The following is a 25,933-nucleotide window of genomic DNA, read 5'->3' as shown; positions in this document are numbered from 1 at the left end:
GAACTGCCCCACCTAGATTTCAAACTTGCAACCTTCCTGTTAAAAGCTCACTTCTCCATAGTATTTAAGTATTAAATGTTTAAGACAGATACTGCTTGTTGCTAATTTTTTTTCACCAGACCCAGCTTTCATAGACCAGTGGCCAAAATAAAGACTTGGGTTTTATTTTCAACCTTAAATTGAATTGCTAAGATATCATAGGAATATCAGGCAGTGATAATCATTTTAAGACTTGAATGGAATTCAGTTTTTGTCTTCCTTGCCTAGACATATCAAAACCAGTCCTTATGGGAAGATTAAGGAAATTATATTAAAAAAAAACAAGAGTGAAGTTAATCAATCTTCCATTTATCTTCTGTCATGATGAGGCATGTACTGATAAGGAAAATATTTAAACTCCTGCTTATCTGTGCACTATACATGCAACAAAATAAAGTACGGATTCCAGGGGGGTGGAAGATCCAAGTTGTATGAATATAGAAACCCCAAATAAATTCAGAGAAGATACTGAAATCTCCGTCAAAGCTTTACCCTGACAACAACATATATGCAGTCTGTCTGTTTAAACGGTATCATGTTCCCATCTGAAACATGCAATGTGAGAGTGAACGGACTTGTTCCTGTTCCATATAACTGGATCTTTGCGGCTCATGTTTCTGTTACCAGGTTACGTTGGCAGCTGGTGGTTAGACGTACATGTAGTGGTTGTAGTGTGTGTGTGTGTGTGTGTGTGTGTGTGTGTGTGTGTGTGTGTGTGTGTGCGTGCGCGCATGCGTGTGTGTGTGTATAGGAGGGGGTTCTAATGTTGTTTGTTGGTTGCTTGTTGGAGTGACTGACGAAGTATATGTCCATTCAATGTTTAGAGATGCACTGACCTTTAATCACACAAACACTGATAGAAAATAAGGCCTTCCTGTCAGCTATTCAAAGTTAGGGAAGTGAATAGTGAAAGCCTCTGGTTTGATAATAGCTCTTTCTGCGCTGCAAGTATCACTGCCCATAAAAATTGTTATAATGGCAGGGGACTGTTTTTTTAATGGCAAGATGAACAGAGACAAACAAATTATTCTGCTTTCACATCAAACAGGCTGCTGTCTTTTAAAGCGCATTTCATTAAATGCCTTCAGTGGTAAGGGCTCTTCCTCGCCTCACATACTGGCATATTGGACACTGAAAAAAAAATTGGGAAAATCTGGGCGACCGGTCTGCTGTCACTGTGTGCATCTGCCACTGGCTCTGTGGAGCATGACAGCCTGAGATGGAATGGGAAGGTCTCACGGGAGATGGTTTCTGTCAGTCATCAGTGGCCTCTGAATTTATCTGCCCCAATCGCCACAGCAGACCCCTTTGGCAACCATCAGGGTAGCAGTCCACATCCTTGTGGGGCTCGGAAGTGCCAGGCAACCTCAGGGACTTCCCAGGTAGCAGGATTCACACTTCAGCCATGACAGAGGGATGGATGGGGACTGATTTAATCTCTGCTTCAGCTGCTCAAGTCCCTGTCTTTTGGTGAATTTCCCTGCCTCATATAAATTGCAGTTTCAAGTGCCATTGAGAGCACCTTATCTGATGAAAGCCAAAAGCACACACTAGAAACTGAAAAATACAGAAATCCATGGTACAGGGTGATAGAAAAGCCACATTCTCAAACATTATGCATTACATATTCTCAACGTGTTACTTCTTAATGTGTTTCTGTCAAAATCTTGACATTTGAAATATGTTGCACATTGATAGAATTTTTGGATGCAGTTCTGGGTTTTCAAGCTTTTGCAAAATAATTTTTGTCTTGACGAATGCAATGGAAAAGGCTTTGATGGCAAAAATGGTGAGGAGCTCCAAACGACTGCTTGTCCAGGGTCATTTGTGGAAACACATGGCCATAACACTTAGTGTGATATGGATGGCATAACATTATAGAAGGATTGTAAGAATTGTAAGAATTCTTAACTGAAATAGTTTTCCTGTTGGTAGAAATGTTAGAGAGATTTCTCAATGATTATACAAATGCCAACTCTCTCCACCCAAATCCCAGAGATTTGCATTACTCAACTTTATTTCAAATTTAAGTGTATATTCACTGTATTGTCAGGAACAATTGGAAAGATTGTTTTTCATCCAAATCATATTCTCCAAAAACCTTGGATCTTTCACAACAAAGCCTATGCAGTAGTCAGTGATTTAGTGTAAGCTTATGGGAGAAACCTGAAAAGACATAAAGGATGCTTTTCATGGCTAGTTTGTTTTTTTAATAAAGTGCAATTTAAGGTTCATATAATGGGGTTTAAAAAAAGCTTAACAGCTCTGGTGGATAAAAATCCATCCTTTGCACAGCAGGAATAATTGATCCATCTTGAATTTAGCTCACTGTTGAATGTGTATGAGACAAACAGTACACATTTTGCCTTCACGACAAGATCAAGGTCCAAAAGATTCCAAAAATAATATCCAACATTAATGCTGTTAATAATTAGCTTGATGCATGGTAGCAATTTAAATGCACAGGTTACATAGTTTATGTGGCATGACATTAGTCCCCTCTACTGGGATAACAGAGATGATGGTGTAATGCTCCTAGTCCTGTCTTATACGTGGCAAAGGTAATTACTCTCAGCTGAGGAAACTGCATTTGCACAGAACATTCCCACAGAGGTTAAATAAAGGAACAATACTGAAGTCTATAGTGTTTACTTTGACATCATTATTCCAGAGGAATTAACAGTTCACAGAAGTTATCCGGCTTTCAAAGGTTATATTTCAAAGAATAGTGATCAGCTAAAAAACACTACTGTCTTAAACCAGGAAGAGGCAGACAGTAGCGGTCTCTTCCTGGATAGCGTAACATTCTCACAATGTTTGACCTTCCTGCAATGCCACAACAACATTGAGAGAATTTATTGGGTTATCTTTATATTTGCTGTGGAGAAGAGCACGTGGAATATGGACCATGAGCGCATAATATGTATCTTTAAACTAAGCCTCTCCATCTAAAGTGACTTGGACTCTTGACAAGGGCTGTCTGACACTGTCTGGATTGCAACAGACCCCATTGTACTGACTGAGGCAACAAAATAAAGAAAAACAGGAAGGGGGTGATGTTTTGTTTAGATTCTCTGTGTGAGATTAAACACACAAGAGGTAAGCAGCTTTCGTCTTTGTCTCAGCATATGCTTCAACAGTTGAAAAACAAAGCCCAACTCGCACACACACACACACACTCACAGGCACACACAAACTCCCGCAGACACATGCGTAAACACATGCACACACACACTCATGCATGCTCGCACTTCAGAGTGGACGTCTGCCCCAAATGTCAGACTGTTGCTGCAAATTGATCTGGCAGCAGGGAGAGCCGTACCTGGATTAAGGGCTGCAATGTTATGCGGATAAGAGACCGGAGTTGGCTCAGAAGAGCACTAACCTTTTTCTCTACAGGAAAGAGTCAGTGGTAGATTAAGAAGTTAATCCTTTTGCAGATCTCTTGGGAGGACTCTTGATGTCAGGATGAATTTCTCTCCATAAGGAAGAAAACAATTTAGACAAGACAACAATGAGATTTTAGGTTTAGGCCCTTACTGATCATGTACAGTATTAGCCCTAACTATGCAGTTATGTAATGTTATCACTGCTTTCCATTTAAGTAGACACGATATTTTTAAATGTTATATTATTTCAGAAGACCAAGGATGTCATTGTTTAACACTCTAAAATGGTAAAATCCAATAAATAAATAATCATAATAATAAAAATAAATGTACAGTTATGATATAAATGCAATACACTTGTAAATAAGAAATAGATATAACATACATGGAGTAATCATAAAAAATTGCTTCTATTTAGTACAGAGAAGCAAGAATTTACAATGAAAACGACATGATGCCCACTCTTGGTCGTTTTGTAAAATGTGTTCAGATTCAAAAACCATGTTGCCTTCATCCTGTTGATATTACACATATCAATAGGTGCATTCATCGCATTACATTACATGCATTTACTTTGCATTCAAACAATGGCACATCTATCTACTGCTCCAGATTGAGACCGTCCCTGTCATAACTCCTCGGTCATCTCTTTACAGTTATAATGACCCCCACTGTCAGGAAGTATCAGTTCTTCAAGGACATAGTAACTTGAATTAATTTTATTTTGATCAGCTGAAGTTCACCCATCAGCAGATTTGTTTATGATTTAATTACCTACCTTGATAAAATAGTTGGTTAAGTGCAATGTATTAATCTGGAATGTTAAACACCACATTGTTACAAGACGGTTAGATACAATCAGCCAGCGCATTACAGGTCTCCTTATTTAAATCACCACAGAAAATTATAGAAATACAGTGTGTGCAATTACCCAGTGTGGCCACCCCGGAGGTTTTTCGAGTCGACAGTGAAACCAGAACAAAGCTTGTTGTCTACGTTGGGGCACTAAGTAAACCCCCAACTCCCCACCCCTTCCTTCAACTCGTATGGAGGCGTATGCATTTACATACCGAACCACATCGTGCTTTTTTCTAGCTAGCCACGGTTTCCCCGTAGATTTTTTTTTTTTTCATGTGAACTGCCGCCATGTTTTTCTGAAGCAGGATGACAGCAGGACGGAGTAGAAGGGGGAGACGGACCTAATACGTGAATATATGCCGAATAAACTCTGTTTTTTGAGGGCATGGCAAATAATTATTGATACAAACGAAACAACCAACTGATACGGATTTGTTGTGTTTTGTTTCGAGCAAACAGTAAGGATTTAAAGTGTTGAATTTCCTGGATATTCTATATTTCGTTTTCCTATGGCGTAGGCACCTTTTTTTAAAGACTGTATTTTTCTTTTTGGGGGGTGGGAGGGGGGCCTTCCAGTGAATTAAGGATACAGTTTGTTCAAAGAATTAGTCAACTCAAAAAAGCCGACCAAATGTGTAGTACAAGACTAACTACATTTCTAACATTCAAATAGCTACCTCTGCTTTCGGCATCATCACATTTGCGAAAGGAGTTGCAGTATCAACCGCCATACCGTTTTTGGAATCTAAACTTGTGATTTTTCGAAGTAACTGTACAAGTATTTATAAAGACACAGCAAAGGGACTGGCGTTTTCACCTGGAAGGTCGCAGAAAAGGGGTAACATTCTAAGATGACGAGCAATATTCCAGCGGACACGGTGAGAATATGTCAGCGTTTCCTCTGAATGTAATTTTTTGATGTTTTTTGTTTGTTTGTTTTTAACTCAGTCTTCCTCTCCTCTTTCGGTAATTTCAATGACGTTCTATGTCTTGTCAATTTTGTTACTGATTTTATCAATCGTTTCAGGCTTCGTAAAGCCGACGTGTAGCCCAGAGCTAGTGCCGCAGAGATTTCAAAACGCGAGTTACCATTCTAAGTTTTAATGTAGATGTCATGGCTATATGAAGTTATAATTGTGTAATTTTAAGCGACATGTTGACCTATAGTTTAACTAAGTACGCTAGACGCTCAGTCATGTTAAAGTACATTACTTACGGAAGGACGTCTTATTTGACATTTTGCCACCATGATACGCTGTTTTACACTTAGCTGCCTTTGCTCAGTGGGATCATAACCCCATGTGACTAACGCAGTCTTGCTGCTTTATTTGTCTGGGGTAAATAATATAAAGTTCTACTGCTTCCATGTTGATTGGACGGGTTTTCTGTCCCAAACCTAAACCTGATGGCTTCTGGTAATACACTTCAGACTTAAGAGAACGTCTCGTTCTTACAGGCAGCACACAGGAGCTATATTCTATGTGTTGATAAACAGGTATTCCTTGCTCTCCACTGTCTCTACGGACCTACAGCTGGCTGTATTTATTATCACGGTAGCATTTCAGCATACGTACTATTATACTGCACTAGTCTGTCATTAAAAAGCATCCAAATACATACTACTTTAATCTTGATCTTGAAACTATGTTAATTATTGTACATTTTAAACAAGAACGAGGTGTTTTTTTGTTGTGTATACAAAGTGACGGATGTTTATATTTTCAAAACCCTGTGATATTTGTTTGAAGAAACGTTTTGTTCATAACCTTTGCACAGAAAATTAAATGCCTGTATGTAGCCATAACAACTTTAGAGTGAGATTGCAGCACTCAGACAGAGGTTCTTACGTATGAATATGTCCTGCTTCCCTGTAGCTTGAAAGTATACCAGTTCATACAGAACTGGTATAGTTTCGTGCGTGGCCAAGATTGTCACTTTCTTGACCGACCGCACATTATGAAGCGTCTCCAAAGTCAACAGTAGGTGAATTAAGCCTCGATTGCGTGGAAACATGCGCTAAATCCACTACTCCGTAGAAATACTTCCTTACGCGGGCAAAAGGACATTTTCACTGCATTTGAGTTAGTTAGTAGACTTGCACTTTGCATGTAGGTTAGACATTGGAAACAGTCACACAGCCAGGGCCCAACGTCTGGCACAGTGTAAGAAAGAATGCAACATATAGGCCTATACTGCTGTAATCTCTAGCTACATGTTAAGGTTTAAGACTGTTAAACGGCAGCCAGAATGAGCTGATCACTTACTGCAGTTAATCTTTTAGGAACAAGAGGCCAGCGGTGACCGCAGGGCCATTTACATTTTAAGCGCAGGACCTGCAGTTCAGTTTAAATATTGAGAGGGAGCTGTGCCACTGGTCAGCAGTTGTGAAACACTGCTGGAACTTGAGTGAATGCCCAGGGAGTGAACTTGACACTAAAAAGCCCCGGTATCTTGGGTGATTATCTTACAGCTGGCTGGATAAATGAAATGCATATGGAGAATCTGGCTTGGTGACCAGTTAGTAAGGAAGATGAAGCATAAATGCCAATATTTAATATTCTTAGATGAGTCTTAAAAAAAAAAGTTTGAATGGAACCTGCCCTTGTCATTGTAATATTTGTTCTGAGGGTGGGGGGAAGCAGGCATGGTTTCCTCTAGGAGTTATAGTTAGCCTGGTTTTCTCTCTCATCTCTCATTTCCTGTCAGCAGTGGCTCCGAGGAAATGGAGAGAGGAGGGATTGGAAGGGATGGGACTAGCTCTCCAAAAGTAGTGCAGTTATTTTAAAGGGGAAGGGTTGAGGAGGCCAGAAGCTCCAAGCTAATGCTGAGTGCCAAGCGCAGAGGGAGCGGGCACGGTGCGACTCAGCTCGGGGCAGCACCTACAGCACGGTGGCGGCTGAAATGCCGTGCGGGAGGAGGAGGCACAGGCTGATACTCAGTGATTTGTTCATTCCCTTGTGAATATATTACCTTCAAACTAAGTGACACGGAACGGTGAGGGGAAAGTGAAGAGGTTTCGGGTCATTTCCAGATTTGCTGACGTTCTCAAAACCGAGAGCGGCACATGCACCAGGGGGCATTTTTTTCCCCCTCTAAAATTTCAATTTAAAACTGAATATATGACGGTGAGCAAGATTTTGCCTCAAGAGGATTTTCAGTAGTGAAGGAAATGACAGCCAAGACAGGCACTATTAAAGATTAAAAATTTAAGTTGGTACTTCTATTAAGATAAACCCCTTTTCAGTAAATCGACTTATTTAACCAACAGGGAATTCACATGGCACACTGTGTGGATCTCCATGTCTAACGCTGTCTCACAGAAGAATACTGCAAATCATAAGGGCCAGTTATGTGAGAAGTATGCTTTGCGAAAAGGAGTGTTATCAGTGTGTGGTCTCCATCTGGGAACTTTTAAGGTGGTGGTACTGGTGTGTGTGTGTGTGTGTGTGTAGGTGGGGGGGTCATCACCCATTGTAAATCCAGGAATGCCTCATGAATTGTGACTATATTATGCTTATATGGTTATATTACATTCTCAGTCTAGGAAGAAAGTGATGTACAGGATCAGACAAAAACGGAAAGATCTTATTGGTGACAGTTGTGACATTTTGATTCTTAGATGTGATAGTTTTGTTTCTGTAAAATGGACAAAATGTAAAAACTACATGAAATCTTCCAGCTAGCTAGTTCATATTTATTTTTCTTAGAGCTGATAACAACACCCCATACATAGCCTACAGGGTGCAACTAGTGTTCAAGTAAAAGTGGCCTTCATTTCTTGCAAGCTGGACTCACAATGTCATTGTTCATATGTATGTACACAAGCAGAGCTCCACAAATTAAAATGTAGTATAGAGGGCATGATTCATACATAACAGCTGGTCTGTATGCTGTATGTCAAGTTATTCATTAGTACAAGGCTGGAGTGCCATGATTATATAAATGTTAGACTTGGAGGTAAAAGAGAATGTAAAGAACATCCTCATGAATGATGGGCTGGCTGTGCCAGCTAGGGCAGTGCTTATGTTATCCTGGGATATTGTGTTTCCGCATGCTACCAAAAGGCAGAGACAGTACAGATAGGGTAAAAGGACACTCCTTGGTGGAAAGGCCAGTCAAACCTGTTTTCATACATGAGAATGATGTGTCATATTGCTCTAAAAACAAACATGTAGCTCCACCAAGCTAAACCTGACTAACCTTACACTGGAGGCCAAAGGCCAGAAGGGAAGAGCACTCTCAGCAGAGTACCAATCTACAGAAGTGGAGTGACAGTCATTTTACCTGCAACAGAAAACTTTTGGAGGGAGATACTCCACTGTGTATTGCTCTGTTTTGTGAGATGTTGTAGGCAATGTATTGCATAAAATTAATGAGATATGGCAAGAAATTCAATTTTCCAGAAGCTCTTTCTCAAAGTGGCTGGCCTCACTGCACAAAATGGCTGTCTTTGCCTGCTGTGCGCCTGCCGGCTGTCCTTATACAGGCTACACTCAAGTGTCCTTCAGATGTGTGCAACTTGGCGTTGCCTGGCCTCTGCACAGCACCCCAAAGGAGAACTTTCTGTTTCAGAGTAGGTTGGAACGGGTTAAAGAGTGGAGAGAGAAGAGGAAGTGGGGCAGACTCACTCAATAAAGGAGCCTTTCAGCTGAACTGGGAACAATTTACAAGGGTTTCTGCAGCCACTGTGTTCTCTGCAGAGCAGCGCACATTTCACACTTGGTAATTGCTCATAGAAAAGAGACTATCGATACTGTACAGTTTGTCGGTTGTCTTAAGGTTGTCTCTTTTTCCTCCTATTTATAGTTGCCTTCTGCTCTGAGCCTATATGACCTCTTTTATTACTTCTTGATGACTTCCTTTTTGGAGTGCCTAATATATAACAAGATCATTGTGGAATGGTATGGAATTTGAAGTCATTGTTGTCCTCAAGACTTTATTTCCAAATGTGTAATGTGGAAAAATTAAGGCAGTGTAAAAGCTGTCATTCCTTGAGCAGTTCATTGAATGTGTAACATGGCTTTTGGAAAGTCTTCTTGAAGTCCACTGTATTCACATGTGAAGTGTGGTGGTATACTATTGCCACAGATTCTAAAACTTAAGGTTTCAAAGGTAGGTCGGTGCTCTTATACCCAAGGACAAGAACCTTAATTTCTCAACCAGAGAAAAAAATCTGTCAACTCTGGTCATGTAGGTTTTGAAATTGCTGAGGTCAAGGGCATTTGCTGAGCTAATAAACAATACCCTGTAATGATTCATCTGTTTAGTAGCAGGCCTTATATGGGAGGTTCAATATGCTCTTGTCACATGTTCAACAGGAATGACAACAGTGGGCCATGTGAGTTCGACTTTATTCCACCATGCACCCACCTCCCCCGATACAGTGACATCACCCCTGGAGTAAGAGTGTTTGGATATTGGATAGAGGGCTCATTGAGGAAAGAGTGTTTGGATATTCGACTGAGGACTTGTTGAGGAAATGGGCCTACGTGATGCATTCCCTCATCACATTGTCATAGGAAACAGTAGCCTTTGTTTTGCTAGTGTCTGGTGTTAGTCGTTTTATGTGTCAGACAGAATTTTTTGTAGGTGTTTATTCAGGGTCCCAGGGCAATTCTGCATAAACTAAATGGTGGTGTGGAGGTCAGTTTCCTGAGCAACGGGGCTAAAAAGACTTTGCTCTCCTTTTATGGCTCACAGTTATGGTTTTGTGAGGTGTGGTTAAGCAAAAGTGAACGAATATTGCTTTTCTTTGATGAAAGTATGTTTGACACTGAAATAACTGCAGTAGAGTCCAGTCCCAGTTTCTTTAATTTTGCAGCAGAAGTTTCTGTGACATTTCCATTGAACAGATTGATAGTATTAATGCTTAGGTTTTTCCCTTTGCCAAAGGCATTTCATTACACGATGTGACACATCAAATTTGTGATACTGTCTTAAGTGCTCAGACCTCAGTGCTGATGGTAGAATCCTTCCACAAATTTACTCTTGTGTCTTTACTCAGTTTGGCCAGTGTGACCAGACGCATTGTGCGACACGAAGTTAATCTCCTTGTGCAAGGCCAGACTGAGTCATTTCGGGATGCTGAATCCTTGTCAGTGTCTGAGGCAGATTCCCAAACATGTGGCACATGGCAGAGAGGCAGTGGGTGGCGTTTTAAAGGTCTTTTTTTTGACTCGGATGGGGAACGATCAGACAGCACTGGCACCCAAATCGACATGTTAATATAAAGCTAACTGAACCATTATGCAGAGCTAGTAGGGGATGTTGCTGTTTAGTGATTGATCCCTCCCCTTAAGAAGTTGTAACCTTTAAACCTATTTACATGGTGCGGAAAGGCAGTAAATAGAGGTTTGGCGTGATCTGCAAACTTCCTGAAGTGGAGAAGCAATTGCTTTATGGGGTGTTTTTTTTTTTTTTTTTTTTGTAAAGTTAATGCAGTGATGAGAGCAAGACCTGTATGCATTTGGCCTGTGCTGCTCTTTTGCTGTCACAAGGCTCATGGTAAATTCCCTTTATTTGTAAATTGGATTCTGCCTGGAGGGAGAGTGTTACCTTAATCCCCCTATAGAGACAGCGTGTGGCTTATGTGAGTTAGACACAATGGTAATAAATGGAGTCCAGTCTATAACACTCTATAACAGAGAGCGAAATGGTGGCCTTTGTGCTAATGCTCTTGTGCACACATTTGTCATGCTCTGTGTGGAGCTTGTGAACGTTAATAATGAAACTGCTGCTGCCTGTGGTTCAAAGATGGAGAGTTGTTGTGTGTTTTCCCTCTGGTAGGTTTTGTCTGTTCATAATGAAGCTTGTGCACAATAAGAAATCATTATCACTACTCATTATGATGGCATTAACTTTGACTGTTGTGGTAACGGATGAGCTCCTGTGCTGAGTTCACATGAAATCTGGCTGTTGTAGATCGGGGCGCACTGTGTCAGTCAGTCTGAGAGCATTGAGGACGTTGTAATAATTGCCTGTGCAACATCTTGACCAGGACAGGACATCCCAACAAATGAGTATGTAATAGTTGTACTACGAAATTGCAAGGTGTCATCATTCGTAAGAGTTTTCCGATTTATTTCACTACACAAAACAATGTCATGTTTACCATCAGATGTGTGGAGGCATTTTACCTTAACCAACAGATAATTTGCAATTACTGTGCAAAATCATATGTCAAAAAATGCCACATAGGTGCAGCACCATTTGACCAAATGCCACAAAGACATTAAGGTCTTTAAAATGTTTGCCTCAATTTGAGCCATTTCAGCCATTTTCATTTTTGTGCCTCATAACAAAGGTAAGAGGTAAAATTTTATTTCATGAAAATTCAAACCTGTAACCTATAAAGCTTTTTAAAGCCTGTGTTTATTTGTCCTGAATGGTATTTTTCAATTGATGGCAAAAAAGAATAAAAGGCTCTGAGAGAAAAAGCCGTCGGTGTGTGAGAAACCTGTTATTTCCCATGAATTCTCATGGAGAATTTCCCATTTTGGAAATTTCTGGAATTTTTCAACTCTATCTACCATCTTGGGAATGGATATCTTTTATATGGTGAAATTTATTCAATATATAGTGAATTTTATTGAGACCCTTGAATCCAGATTGTACAATTTTGAAATGTTTACTTACATAAGTAAATGCTAACATAATTAAATGTTACAAAGACAATAAAAATGATGAATTGTCATTTTTCTTGTTCCTTCGTAATGACAGCGTACAATTTGGCAAAACATGTGCTGAATCAGATTTCTGCTTTTTCTGAAACTTGCCACTGTTAGATGCCGGTCTGAACAGCACACAGAGTGAAAGTGCACGTGTAAGTGGAAATACATTATTTTGATCCTCTTCCCTCGTCCAGAGAGTGGCTCTCTGGCTTGGTGAGTGTACGGTTGTAGCCATCCAGTGCCAGGGGCTAAATCCCTGTGCATATACCTTCCTAGTCACCAACCCCCTGCAGTGAGCCTTGGCTGGATCAGTGAGTGAGAGGTTCTGCTGTCCAAGGATGGCAGGACACATACAATGTTAGCTTATGGGCATTACCCATTTGGTTCCTTCTGAGCAGGAGTAGATGCTACGCGGAAACAGACCTGCTAACATGAAAAGAATAAATGAATTAATAATGTTGTAATAAATACAGGAAATAAATGAATAGGGTACTCCGGTGTATAATGTGAATAAATGAATAAACGCATAATAAAAACTGCTTTTTCAATCATTATTTCTTTATTTTAGTGTTACTTGCCGTAATGCTACTGTCTGCTGTTAGTCAAAGCAAGGATATTTTTTATGTGCCTATGATCACATTAGATATACAAGTTGCCCTGATCAAGCATCCTGTTTTGCATGCATAGTGGGGCTACAGAAGCTGACATCATCCCCTACAGCCAGAACTACAGTGTGATTAAGGACCCAGCTGACCCTAGCACAGAGAGATAATCATATCTCTTGGTGACCTGCCTCCCTAATGCATGTACTGATACATGCATTCTTACATTACAGTACTGTATATTCTACACCATTTGGCTTTGGCCAACAACTTTGGCCTACTGACTGCATATACAATGCACTCAATTTACTCAATTTACTTTTTCATTAATCAACTCATACTCCTGATTAACTAGGAAATATAACAATACATAAAATAAAAACATATGTGTTGGACCATGTTTTCTGTGTGAAATGGTTTAAATGTTATACTTTAATTTGACTTGCATTATGGAGACCACAATGTTCATCTCCACAATCCAGTTAATTTATTACCACACAACCCACAAGTTAATTTCCTAATTTCCCCTCCGCAGAAATAATTTCAGTTACCAATACTTTTGTCATCATTGTATTAATAGTGAATATAAACTAAAAACCATAAGTTATGCCACACAACTTGATGAACAACTACATTAGAGAAAACAGAAATGTCCCCTATACTAACCTCCATTTGTTTTTAACTTAAGCACAGAGCGCAGACACAGCACAACCAGTTGCTTGACTGGAAGGTATGACAGTGTCCATGTTAATCCATCCATAAGTACACTAACACATCAGTGCAGCACAGTGATAGCAGAGTTGCACATTTTCCAGCTTTTCAAATGTTGACAAATACACTGGAACAGTGTTTCAGTTTGTCAGTGGGCTCTGATATTGACCGCACTCATTAACATGTGAGCAAGAGACACTGCATGACTGAGAGAATAAATGCATGAAAAAATAAAATACCCTGGATGTTTATTTATACTAGCTTTTTAGTTATTTGTGTGTTAAAGTGATAATTTAGTGTATTATTTTACAGGTTTGTTCTTCCATTAGAGGCCTGGTTGTTTTTGGAATTAAATACTTGGAATTATGTTTATTAGTGGAGTCATTTGCCTTTTATTATGTTTTTGTAACAGCCATTGGAATGGGTAAGACTTTTCCCTTACCATAGGCCATTCGTATGATAGGCTGTTGAACATTGGCAGCACCAGTCTACCTGATGATGTAACTGGATATGTATTTTCTAGCTGCTTGCCACTGTGGAATGAAGATTTTCATCTTGTCACTGCCTCTCCAGACTACAAGTATTTCCTGCTTTTTTCAGCTGAAATAAAATGTCTAGCCACTCAAGGCAAGGAGACATGAGTCAAGCCCTTATCTTTCCTTTAGTGAATTGTCTTTTTCTCTAAGGCTGAAAAGGCTCGTCAGCTATGTCAGATTTGGGGAAGAAGCCCGAAACCCAGGCTGGTCACGGATAACAGGCCGTCTATCTGGCTTCTATTTTTAGACTTTTAATCAGAATGCTGCTGCTAATTAGACGAATAATGCAGATGAACAGACGGGTAGATGACAGCAGTGTCTTGTATGCAGAGTCACACTTAGCATTTTAAGGCAACCTTGGGATCCTTCTCTGTGAGACAGAAATATCAAGGAACCTAAAGTCTGGAGTGCTACCTATTGAAATTAACTTTTTTAATCTCCCCATGGGTTCCTGTGTGTAAATTATAGGGTAATAGATGAAAGAAATGCCGCTGCAAGTTTCCGATTCCATCTGGTAATTCCAGGACAGAGAACATTTCAGTTTGCAAGAGCTCAGCACACATACACACACACACACACACACACACACACACACACACACACACACACACACACACAGTCTCTCTCTCTCTCTCTCTCTCTCTCTCTACAGATGTCTGCCCTTTGCAGACAGCATGCACGTGGGCAGTGGCTTCAGGGCAAGAGGCTGCCTGCATTTGGTTCAGCTGGTTTCAGAGAGTGAGAGAAAGAGGAAGCCTTTTCATCTCTGTTTTTTCTCTCTCTCCATCCCTCTCTCCACACTAGTGCTTTTTGTAAGTCGTTGAAATCTGGGCTGAGACTTGGTAATGGGCCGCTGGCATTGCCGGATTATAATAGCTGTGTATATTGATGTGGCAAGCCCCCCCCCCCCCGCAACCCCTCTCCAAGGGCTTCTCAGTGCTCCGCTGGGCCCCAGTGGAGCGGGGGTAGGGGCAATGGTTAGGGGGAGGGGGGGTTCAGTGTGTTAAGAGGCTGCTGGAGAGGGACCGTTTCCTCCCAGCGGTGTGTGCAGCTTTGCTGAGGAAGCGCTGGAGTTGACTTATTAATCAGGGAGCTTTCTTCCGTTTCTCCCTCTCGAGCCCGTGCAGACTCCAGTGGCGTCTCTCTCTCCTCTGTGGTCTGCTTTGCACCCTCGACACACAGACATTGAGACAGTACCCTTGTGTGTGATGGTTTTTAATGAATTTCACCACGTGCTGTTGTCACAGGTTAATAATCAGACACACGGTTCATTGATTTAAAAATGAAATGTCTCCCCCCCCCACCATCTTTAATGCTCAGAGCAGTACATTAGCATGAATAATTAAACGTTGGTACTTTCGTGCCTTAATGATTGAGTGAGACCACTTTTTCACCTGCCAGACCATGCATCCATTTTGATGATGTGGATATGTCTGGAATAAACTTCATTGTGAAATTAAAGGAAAGAAGAAAGAAGAAACATCTATTTTTAACATTTCTCCGGAAGCTGAATTTGATTTCTCTCTCTCATTGGTCATCATTCAGCCTGATTGGCTTCTCTTAGTGCTTTGCAGTGACGGCGGAAATTTTATTGGCTCACCATTCATTCATTTAAAGGGTGTTCTTTCCAGCTTCAGGAAAATCTCACAGATATAGCCTAGCAGTAAGTCTGTTTGATTTGGACATTCTAAGCAGGATACTCATGAAAAATAGTCTTCCTTTTTAAAACTTCAATGAAATCTTTCACGAGAAAGGAATTCACCAGCTGAGTACAAAATGTTCCTTAATTTGGCAAAAAGAACTGTACACCAGCAAGTTGTGCGTTGGCATTTAATATAAAATGGTCGAGGAGGAATTTTCAAGCATTGTTGACGAATTGGTTTATACAGTTCTGTATACAATAGATATTAAAAAAGGGCATTGTTTAGCATTGCAGTGGCCCACTTGTGTTGGCCTAATCATAGCACTGGACTAAAATAGAGGTCCTTTTGTTTCACACAGGACAGGAGGACATACCATCCCCCCTCTTTCAAACTCCTCATTGGGTGATTAGCTCATCCATCTTGCTATGTTTTGGCTGTTTTATAAAAGGGTTAAACATATTAAGGCTGACCTGCCACACAGGACACTCAATGGAACTCCCTGACATTAATGCTGTTAATATTGTTATGAGTTCCCTCCCCCCAACCACGCACCCACCCACCCAACACACACACATACAGAAATGCTTGTATTTGTCAGATTTTCCATGCTTGAGATGAACCTTTTGGAGTAACAAGGATGCTCCAAGCATTAGAATAAACGGAGTGCCAGGTTGCAGGAAAAATCCGCCAAGTACCCAGTTTCTAGGGGGAGGAGGCGTAACTCCTGCCAAAGCTTTAGAGAGCTGTTGTGATTATTGTCCCATGCACGAGATAAATGTCCTCCCCGTTCTTCCCACTGCCCCCGGCTTGCGTCAGAACTCGGGGATACTGATGGCAAGGTCTGGATGGGCTTGAGCTCGCAGCTGCCATGGTGTGTGATTTATGAAGGTGGTACCTTACTGTCTGTGACATGGCGTAATGGTTTCGGAAAGGAGTTTCAGGCAGAATGCTGAGGCAAACATTTGGCCAGGTCTGACAAGGGATGTTTTCTCATGACGTGAGGCAGAGTGCTGGGTGAGACTTGTCGAAATTCAGACTCTTCTGAATTGTCCTTGAAGTGTGGTGAGATTGTATTGGGCACAAAAATGGGGACTTGATGCCTCCAGCTTTCACCAGCAGGCTGAGGTCACTTCAGTTCTCTGACAGTTGGGGAGGGGGGGGGGGGGGGGGGGGGGGTGTTGGGAATTGAACCAAAGGATGCCACCCTAGTTTTCAGAGTAGGTTTGAACTTGTTCAGAATGCAGTAATATTAAGATTTATCATTTCCTTTTTTTCAGTCTTTCTTATTCTACAAAGGAAGGAAGCAAGGAAACGTTCACAATTGCAAAGTTGCTACTGGCAGTCAGCTACGTTTTGTCAGTCATTGTAGCTACCATACAAACCACCTTTCTCTGAGCTAACTAATGCAAACACATTGCTGCTTCGTGTCATTAATAAGTAGGCAATGACCCAGGTTGGTTTTGTTTTTAAGGAACTTATACCCATGTGTTCCTCAGATAAAAAGATTTTGGTTAACAAGCCTTTGGCCTTTTCTTTAGTGGTTGTCACTATTTGTTTCCAGTGACTCTGCGTTTGTAAATTTGTGTTCCCTTTAGAGCTTTTTAAACATCTCTCCAAATATGGAAAGCTGCTATAATATATTTCATATCTCATTCCTATCAAATCGATATCGAATTGGGATCTGATCGAATCGGATTGAATGGGATCGTTTTCGATCATAATCGAATTGAGTCGGGGCATCTGTGCCAATACCCAGCCCTAGAGTAAAGTGTGTCCTTTTCAACCCGGCTGCAACAACAACGTTTATGAATTTAGAATAAAAAAAATATATAAAAAGAATGACAAAAAACGGAAGTAAATTGGAGACTGTGCAGATTGTTTCAAAATCTATCAGTGTGACAGACAGTGAAGGGGTTGTGCCAGAGATGGAGTGAACTGATTAAAAGGCCTGTCAGCGAGGGGGTTGGTTGGGGGGGGGGGGCTGGCCGTGGAGTTGCTATGCCAGCTCAGTGAGATGGTGGGCAGGGAAACCAGGGCAAGATTGGTGTCCTGTCATTGGTACACTGTGGTCTCTGCGGCCCCCGCAACGTGTGGTCTGCACGTGTTTCACGGCGTCCACACTGGAGAGATGAAACACAATGTATTTTGTATGACTCCCAGAGGGGTGGTTCAGTCAGGGTTAGGTTTCATGAACACATGTTTTCCTTTTTTTGTCTTTTCATCAGCTGTGGCTTGATACATGCTGGTGTACTGCATGAGTCAATTAAATTCGAATGTGAATGCTGGGTAAGACATTTCGGAATATTTTGAGATTTTGCTTTCAAATGAGGTGCAGGAGATGGGTGCAATATCATACATTTGTACTTAAAATTCTGCAGTAGTCCAACTCTAACTTGATTGTAGACATTTGGTTTTATGTTGCTCTCTTCTTTGTTTGTATGATTTATTTACTTGGGCCCAGAGTGGGGGGATTTCTTTCTAAAACGAATGTGCATTTGCCACTTTGTGAGTGTGCTTATGAATGTTAGGAATCATAAATAATTCATTTGAATGCTGTTCTTACCTTTTCTGCCTCACCTGCAGTACTGAAATGGAATGCAAGTCAGTCTGTAATATGGCAAAGTTGTTTTTACCTGTAACTGGATGGTGTATTTCTTGTTTTTGCAACGAGTTCAGTCCTATTTCAATGCCATGCTATCATTTACACTTTCACTAAATTGGCAAATGCAGTGTGAAGTATATTCATGAAGTATGTCTTCCTGCGAGAAACTCAAATGCTATTGCCTTTGGAATTGCTATATTCTTTAACATTTGAAATTGATTAACTGAATACATATAGATCTAACCATTATTTATGTCCTTGAGGGACATGTCTGTTCTCTTTAGTTGAGTTCAGAAGAAACATCCTTTTCAGGTACAAGATAGAAGTTGAAATGAAGAATAATAGATGGCAAAGATAAGTGATTTATTGTGATTCATAAAATGAGGGTAAAAGTTCACAATACATCAGCTCTAGGTCAGTCTTAGTTAGGCAATTTGATGACCTAAGCACACAATGAACGTAATGTTGTAAATGTTTTTGCTCACTTTATAGAATCACTTCTTCTGAATTTTATGTCATTGTGGAGAAACTATTTTAGTCTCCGTCACCCTTGTGTAGGTCTCATTTTGTGTCCACACAGGTGTTGCAGAATGTCTGTTGGGAGGCTAATCTTAATCCTGTTCACCCCAGACTGGGATTGTGAATGACCCTTAAGGTCACATGGTGTATATCAGTGTGTAGGTATTTTAATCACATCACATCTTGTGCTTAAATGGGAATTTGACTGTGAATGTGCTGTGAGTAGAAGCATCCCTGCCTCCTCCCCCCACACCTCAGCCCTCGGGAATCCATATGCCAGGCTACATCACATCAAACCAGCCAGCTCCCTGAGTGCCAAATCGTACCGTGGCTGGGGAAGAGTGCAGGGGATGAAAAACATCTCTAAAATCCTTTTTTTTTATTCACAGTACAGAACATATCACCCCATTGCCTGTACATAATTGGCATAAATGGACTGACGCCCACAGACCAGCAGGGAGCAGATCAATAAAAGCATGCGAAAGCAATTTCACGGCTCCTACCGCTGCAACAAATAATACCCAGCAGCCACAGGGTAGGGTGGGGGTGTATCTGGGATCCTGTAAATCCAAACGATGGTCTGCATGACCCTAAGCGAATAGTTTCCTCTGTGATCTTATCTCCCCTGAACACTCTCACTGGCCTTAGATTCTCATTGTTTCAGGAGACCTGTTAGACACTTTAGCTTGTGTTTTGAAATTTTAGGTCTTGCCCCTTTGGAGTTGATAATAAATTATTTCTAGAATGTGGCATACCAATTGTAATATGATTTTAAAAAGAGAACACTTAATGTAATATGTTATGAATTCAGTAAGGAGCAGTGTTGATATCAGCTTGTTCCATAACTTTATTTTACCCAGTGCTTAGCTGAATCTAGCTTGCAGTTTAACAGATAACATTTACAGCAGACCCATACATATTACATAAAACAGTGGGACATATATTTTGTCTGTCTTTTTGAAAATGTTTGATGCCATCCTTTGAACATTCAGAGTTTTATTTTTAAAAAATGTTACCAGTTTTATCATTAGTTTAGGTTGTTGGTTTATCAGTCATGGATTTCTGGTCAGGTTTCTGCCATCTTTTTTTTATCAGTGTGTGAAACCTTAATTAATGTCAAGTCTGCTTCTCTTCCATGGTATTAACCACTCATATTTTTTTTCAGTTTTCAGTGTGAATGATAATTATCTACGCAAGGAAGTTAATTTGAAAGGAAACAATCAAGACTATAATACTACCCATAATATGTGTAATATATGTGCAATGTATGTGTAATGCAGTGCATTACATTGCATCCATAATTTACAATAATCATTTGGATTTGACAAGCACTTTTTGTTTGCAACATTACAAAGGCCACAAAATAGTAGTCACTGCACTAATCTCTGATTAACTCAGAAGGAAAGCATACAGAAGATGTGTGTCATCGAATACAGCAGTCCAAAATTCAGGCTCATTAGGGGTGTACTAATCTACAGTATGCTCTGTAATGCAGTGAGTGGCATGTATTGCCAGTTTGGATGGGAGGCCTCTCGTGGGTGCTTTCATCGATTTCTCTTGGTGAAAACTGATGTCAGCCTCTTTGTGGTGTGCAGGCAACATTTTTATGTGTCTGCATTCACCACAGGGAAAGGAAATTCCTTTAAGTCTCAGAGAAATAAGGACATTGGTGTCCTTCACAGATGTCGTGAAGCAAAGTAAGATCATACAAGGATGTCTTTCTTTTTCCTTCTGTCTTCCTTTGTTTCTGTGTTCTCTACTGAATGGTATTTAATGAAAGTCAATCTTTTGAAAAAAAAATCCTCATTCCATGTATAAATGTGTCATCTATTATGCAGATCTCATGGCATATAATCAAATTATGCTTTTCTGTGTTCATCCATTCGGAATGAAGTATGGCAAAAATGTCTGACGCACAAATTTAGAGATTATCACATGTCGATGAATGGTGGCTTCTTATTTTCTAATTTGTTCATCTAATCTGTGGTTTGGTTTGGGATGAAGAAGCCTTTGTACGATGAAGTGATGCATGGTGGGAGTACTGGGGGCTGTCATCAATGGATGAGTTATGACTGAACTTCTCTGGCATGAGGGAACCTTGCGGATTATTAATAATCAAATGCTGAGATAGGCATGAGTGATTTTGGATATATGAAAAGAATCATTATTCACATTAATGTTATATGACACTACTTGGTTATCTTCAAGCAGGCCTTGTTAGTGCTGTGGTCATCTAGAGGTGGTGGTTTGTGGTGCCGTTCTGAAACGCATATTGACATTGAGCCCATTTGACCACTGTGGTTCAGTTGACCACTTTTATGCCTGTCACCAAGTGTACTTTATCAGTCTCAGTTCTTTAGGTTTGTTTGCCAACTATAGTAAATGTAAAATTTAAGTATGAAAAACGTAAATGAAAAATGGCTAGCTTTAGTGCGAATTTTAAAAATTTACTAACATTCCCCTTACCTTTATTATATTAGCCATTTTGAAGAGCTCCTTATTGGTTTTAATGACCAAGAACAGAAGTCTATCAGAAATTCTTTTGTGGTTTCTTAATCTTAATCTCCTTTATGATATGTATCCCTCATACATAGTCTACAATATACTGATCCGCATTATACGGTTCACCTCTCTTTCTCTCTGAATCATAGCAAATTGCATTTACAAATCATATTGTAGGTCATGCTATTACTTATTGTTTAAAATATATTCTTGATTAGTTAAACACATAAATGAAGTCTCCATAAATAAAGCTAATCAGAAGATAACAGTCTCCCTTTTTTACACTGCACCTGTTTTTTACTATGAAATTTACATCAATTTCAGCTGCATATTAGGCCAGTGCTAATGGGTAAAAAGGATCTGCTGAGCTTCACTGTATATTCTGGAAATGGGAGGCACACAAGAAATAAATGAGATGTATAGTACACTAAGCTTCAATATATTTAAATTTTAAGTAGCAAGATTTCAATAAAAAAGGCTTTGAGGCAAATAAAAATGGACTTGTCGTGGAGATTTGTAACTCAATTGTCCATCTATCAGTCATGCATTAGAGAGAGGAGTGTTATGAGCTCATATCAGAGTGTAAAAAATTGAGATTGCCCTACTCTGAAGATAGTTCTGTGTTTTTCAGTATGCATGCCTACTAAAGCTGCCTTACTCACCAGCTGTGCTTCTCTGCCGTTCTTCACTGGCAGTAAGATAACGAGGTGGAATATTGGACAAATCAATAAAGCACAGAATGATGTCTTATCCCAGTCAGTGTGTGTGAGGCATCATTTCAAGATTCAAGTTCATAATTGACAGTTAGTATTACCAGAAAATGCCACAGCGAAAGCTGTTCTTTCTGCTTGTCGGCAATTCTGTCCTTATTTGTCTTCCAACCTCACTGTGACACTTAAAGGACTTGTTTGTGTCTAATCTGGCGTGTGCAGTGCGTTCCAGTCAGCCAGTGTAGCTCTCAACTCTTCTCTTTTAAATCCCTAATTACAAAGTGAGACCCCCTAACCTGCTTTCCCACAGCACAGGGGAAAGGTTTTGTGTGCGAGGACTGGCTGACGGTTTGCCTATCACTGCTGTAAAAGGACAAAACCTCTGTTCTGAAATCCAGTGAATTTACCCATTGATGTCTGTAATGATGGAACAAACATGTCAATATGTGAAGAGGGAATTTTTGCCGTATACACAGGGCGAAGACATAATTGACAAAATATGGCTGGAGGGAATTTCACTATTGTTTAGCTACTGATTGTTTAACTCCAGGGGCCTAGTTTGTCACTTTGCATATGCACAGAATTCAACCAAAAGTGTGTGTTGGGTAATTTTCATGCACAGTGTGGGATTTATTAAAAAAGTTCAATGATATCTATCCTATTCTATCCTATCCTTCCCTTCCCTTCCCTACCCTACCCTGCCCTACCCTACCCTATCCTATCCTATCTGCACACAGTTTGTGGTTGAATGATGGTATTGCAAGTGAGAAAGGGAACCTCTAATCCTTCTGGAAATAGCAGTGTATGAATGACAGAGAGTTTAATAGAAGTGTAATTACTAGAAATATGTCCTTAAAATGAAATTACAAGTAAACATGGAAAGCAGAATTCTGACAAGCTGGGCCAAAGGACCAAGTTTAAGTGACCTAAAATGCTGCCCCTATCACACATGTAGGTGCTGCTCTGTCAGCTGCTGGCATTTTGGCTATAGGCATCTTTCAACGGGAGCTAACAGACAAAATGGGAATGGGCAAAGCTGCGTCTGTCAGAACATGGTTCAGAACTTTGGGATGTCTGTGCCATCATGACCCACTGCCACAAGAGCCACCTGCACAGCCTACAAATGAGGCTACAATCCAATAATCCGTTAGTTGTTTAAAGACAGTAGGCATCTGACGGTTCAGGTAAACCATTTGCTTGAACACACCAAGCACACACCAATTTGATAGTCACAACAAGGTGATTCGTAAATGCTTGATAAATCTAATCAAACATGCCGTCATAATCATTATGACCACTTGAAACAACACTGTAGAACTCTAGAAACCAGTGATCCATCGGCAGCTCATTGAGAGTTTTGTTTTTGCAAAAAAGCTGTTCATATTTCCATATCTGTTTTCAATAATTCCATAAACGCTATATGCGGTAATGCTGAGCTGTTGTTGCTTAGTTTAGCTGTTTAGTGTTTAGCTGTTTAGTTTCATGCAGACAGTTCTCCAGATTGCACTTCTCGTAGTTCTCTTTGGCATTGCTTTTGTGAAGACTGCTGTATATGCTGTTTCATTACTTCTGGAAGAGTTTTCTGAGAATTGACGCCACTCTTGTTGGCAGGAGGTCAGGGCCTTGCTGGATCTGGGCAGATACGCTGGCGTGTGTCTCATACTCGCAGCTGTGGAACCTGATGTGCAGCCTGACACTAACACATTGATAAAAATCCCAATTTCAGTGACGTCACCATGGCCTCTGGGAGAGAAGGAACTTACTTGTTATTGTTACTGAACTGCAAAAAGCATATGGATGGTGAAATGTTTTTTTTTCTTTTTTATTACTCATTAAGTTCTTATTTGAGCCTTGTGTTCTTGTTCAGCAGCCCATTGCTTCAAGCTGTCACTTGCTCTTCTATTACTGAGAATCAAGGAAAAAACAGATGTAATTGAGATGCGATTATTTTGATCACAGAGTGATGAGGAGTTTGTAAAAGTCTTGTGTGTGTGTGTGTGTATGTGTGTATTTAAATACCTGTTTAGGGATCCTTGGTTGACTGTTCTTAATGCCGACAAACTACCAGTCATGGGAGAGAATGTCTCATGCTGAATGCTGTGAGTTGAGGGTGCTGTGTTAAATTATGAGGTGCAACCTTTCACATGCACACACCTTTTCACATCTTCCTGTAAACTTTAATTATGTACATGTGTGTGAGTGCTTGTGTGTGTTTATGCACACAGCTGCAATTCAGTCTGTAATTCTCAAATGCCCCGTTGTTGCACACCTCTCTGGATGGTGTGCATTCTGAAACTGAGGGGCCTGGTTCTTTTGCAGGCAAGGTATCTTCTCCCAGGTTTGAGTGTTCATGTTAACAGCGCTAAAAGGTGTCAGCTATTTTGCAAATAAGGCAGAACCATGTTGGTCACGGAACATGACAGGTGAGGCAGTGCTTGCCCTGTGTCACTAGCGTTAAGTCAGTAAGACCTGCAATCAGGTGCGTCACTGTTGTTTTTCCTGAAGAGCTGAGTTGTTCTCCACCTCCTTAATCTAGATGCCAAAGATCACTGTCAGGCTGCCTCAGGTGAACTCCACACAGTTGTCTTTGTCCACAGACAGTCAAAGCATTAGCAGCTTGGTTCATTGATACTCAGTGAGTCCACAGTAGGTCATCTAATTAGGAGAAAAATGTACAAAACGCTAGCAGTATGAATATTCTTGCTTCCAGCTCTCCCCGGAGTTTTCTCAAAAGCCTCCATTTGTTGCCATCTCAGTGAAAGTCAGGGAGCCTGAAACAATTATGCTAATACAAAAGATCTTTCTCAGAGTTAGACATTCTTTACTGAAGACCAGCGCTTCAGACTTGCAGTCAGAATATTACTTTGGAAAATGGGGAGCAGATGATTTTTTTTTTCAAGAGGAAATGGAGTGTGCAAATCGTAGGAAAAAGATAGCCCTTCCTCTCATCCCTCATCCTGGTGGTTAAGTCTCACATCAGCATAATCTCATGACCTCAGGGCAGCCGTTTGAATAAGATTTTTTTTTTTTTTTTTTTTTTTTTAAGAACGCCACCTTAATCCATCTTGGGGAGTGTATTTTCGCACACTCCCATTGTTGCTTGGGCCCACTTCCTTTTACACAACAGGCAGAGAAGATTAAGATGTGGTACAAAAAAATCGACCGAATGTGCGCGTGTGGCTTTTCCTTTGCATTCACATCTGACCACATCCCTTTCGCCAGTACACACGAGCTGTTAGGGTGAGGGGGCATTTGGAGTGATGTACATGCCGCTGCAGGTCACTGTGTGCCTGTCAAACGCAACAGGGGAGAGGGGGCGCAGCTGGACCCTGTGAAACTCGCACCACGGGCCCCGGCAGGCTGCCGAGGACAGGGAGAGATGTGAACAGGACACCGGCAACCTCTCATTCTCCATTGTGTTTGCAGAGGGAAGATTGCTGTAAGCCTCGCGGAGAAAGCGGCTTGTCTCAGACAGCTGTCTGCTGTGGCAGCCATCCAGTTTGCCTGTGCGTAGAGGGAGGTGACGGGCAGTGCCGTGTTTCCTTTTTATTTTTTCAGGTCTACATTATGTATAGGGGTGAGGAGTGACACATAATGAGATGCATTATGCCTTGTTATTTTTTTTGGGGGGGGGGGGGGGGGGGGTAGGGCAGGGCTGCCTTAATTAGGACATCAGTTTGCAACACATTTATTTTTAATGTATACAGTACATTCACCTTTTTATGTGTGAGAAGAAACCAGCACTTGTAAATGTGGCACCCTCCAGGGTTGTAAAATGCATCATCTGTTTGCATTTTTGAAGTTTTCTTGTATTTACCAGTGGTATTCTTTGCAGCACATTGCAAGCCAGTATCTTAATTATGGGACATGTATCATCTACGTAACTGACACATCACAGTGTTGTGATCTGTTTCTTGTATCTGATCAGCTCAGACATGGCTGCTTGTGTGATCGAGTTCATTCAGATTTTGATATTGCATTAATATGTGATGTGGGCTGTTTTTCAGTTACTTTTTGACATGAATTTCTCTGAAAGTGCTTGTAATGAGCCTGTTGATGTCATTATTTGTTACTTATTCACTTCACAGTCCTTTCTTCCTGCCTCTCTCTCCTCTCCCCTCCAAGAAGTTGAAATTTAAAAATCATTATCCC

At 40.7% G+C, this 25,933-nt stretch overlaps 1 protein-coding gene across 1 annotated transcript in view; it reads left to right on the top strand.

Moving 5' to 3' along the window:
- Nucleotides 1-4,313: 4,313 nt before the first annotated feature.
- ubl3a (ubiquitin-like 3a) overlaps nucleotides 4,314-25,933 on the top strand; it is a 38,107-nt gene continuing 16,487 nt past the window's right edge. The window contains exon 1 of the mRNA XM_036524233.1: nucleotides 4,314-5,164. Within this exon, the coding sequence (XP_036380126.1) occupies nucleotides 5,138-5,164 (27 nt within the window). The 5' untranslated portion in view covers nucleotides 4,314-5,137. The remainder of the gene's footprint in view (nucleotides 5,165-25,933) is intronic.

Source organism: Megalops cyprinoides, chromosome 3, assembly GCF_013368585.1.
Source record: "Megalops cyprinoides isolate fMegCyp1 chromosome 3, fMegCyp1.pri, whole genome shotgun sequence".
NCBI classification, from domain to species: domain Eukaryota; kingdom Metazoa; phylum Chordata; class Actinopteri; order Elopiformes; family Megalopidae; genus Megalops; species Megalops cyprinoides.
Note: the sequence above shows the minus strand (reverse complement) of the source record. Positions and strands in the feature narration are given on the sequence as shown.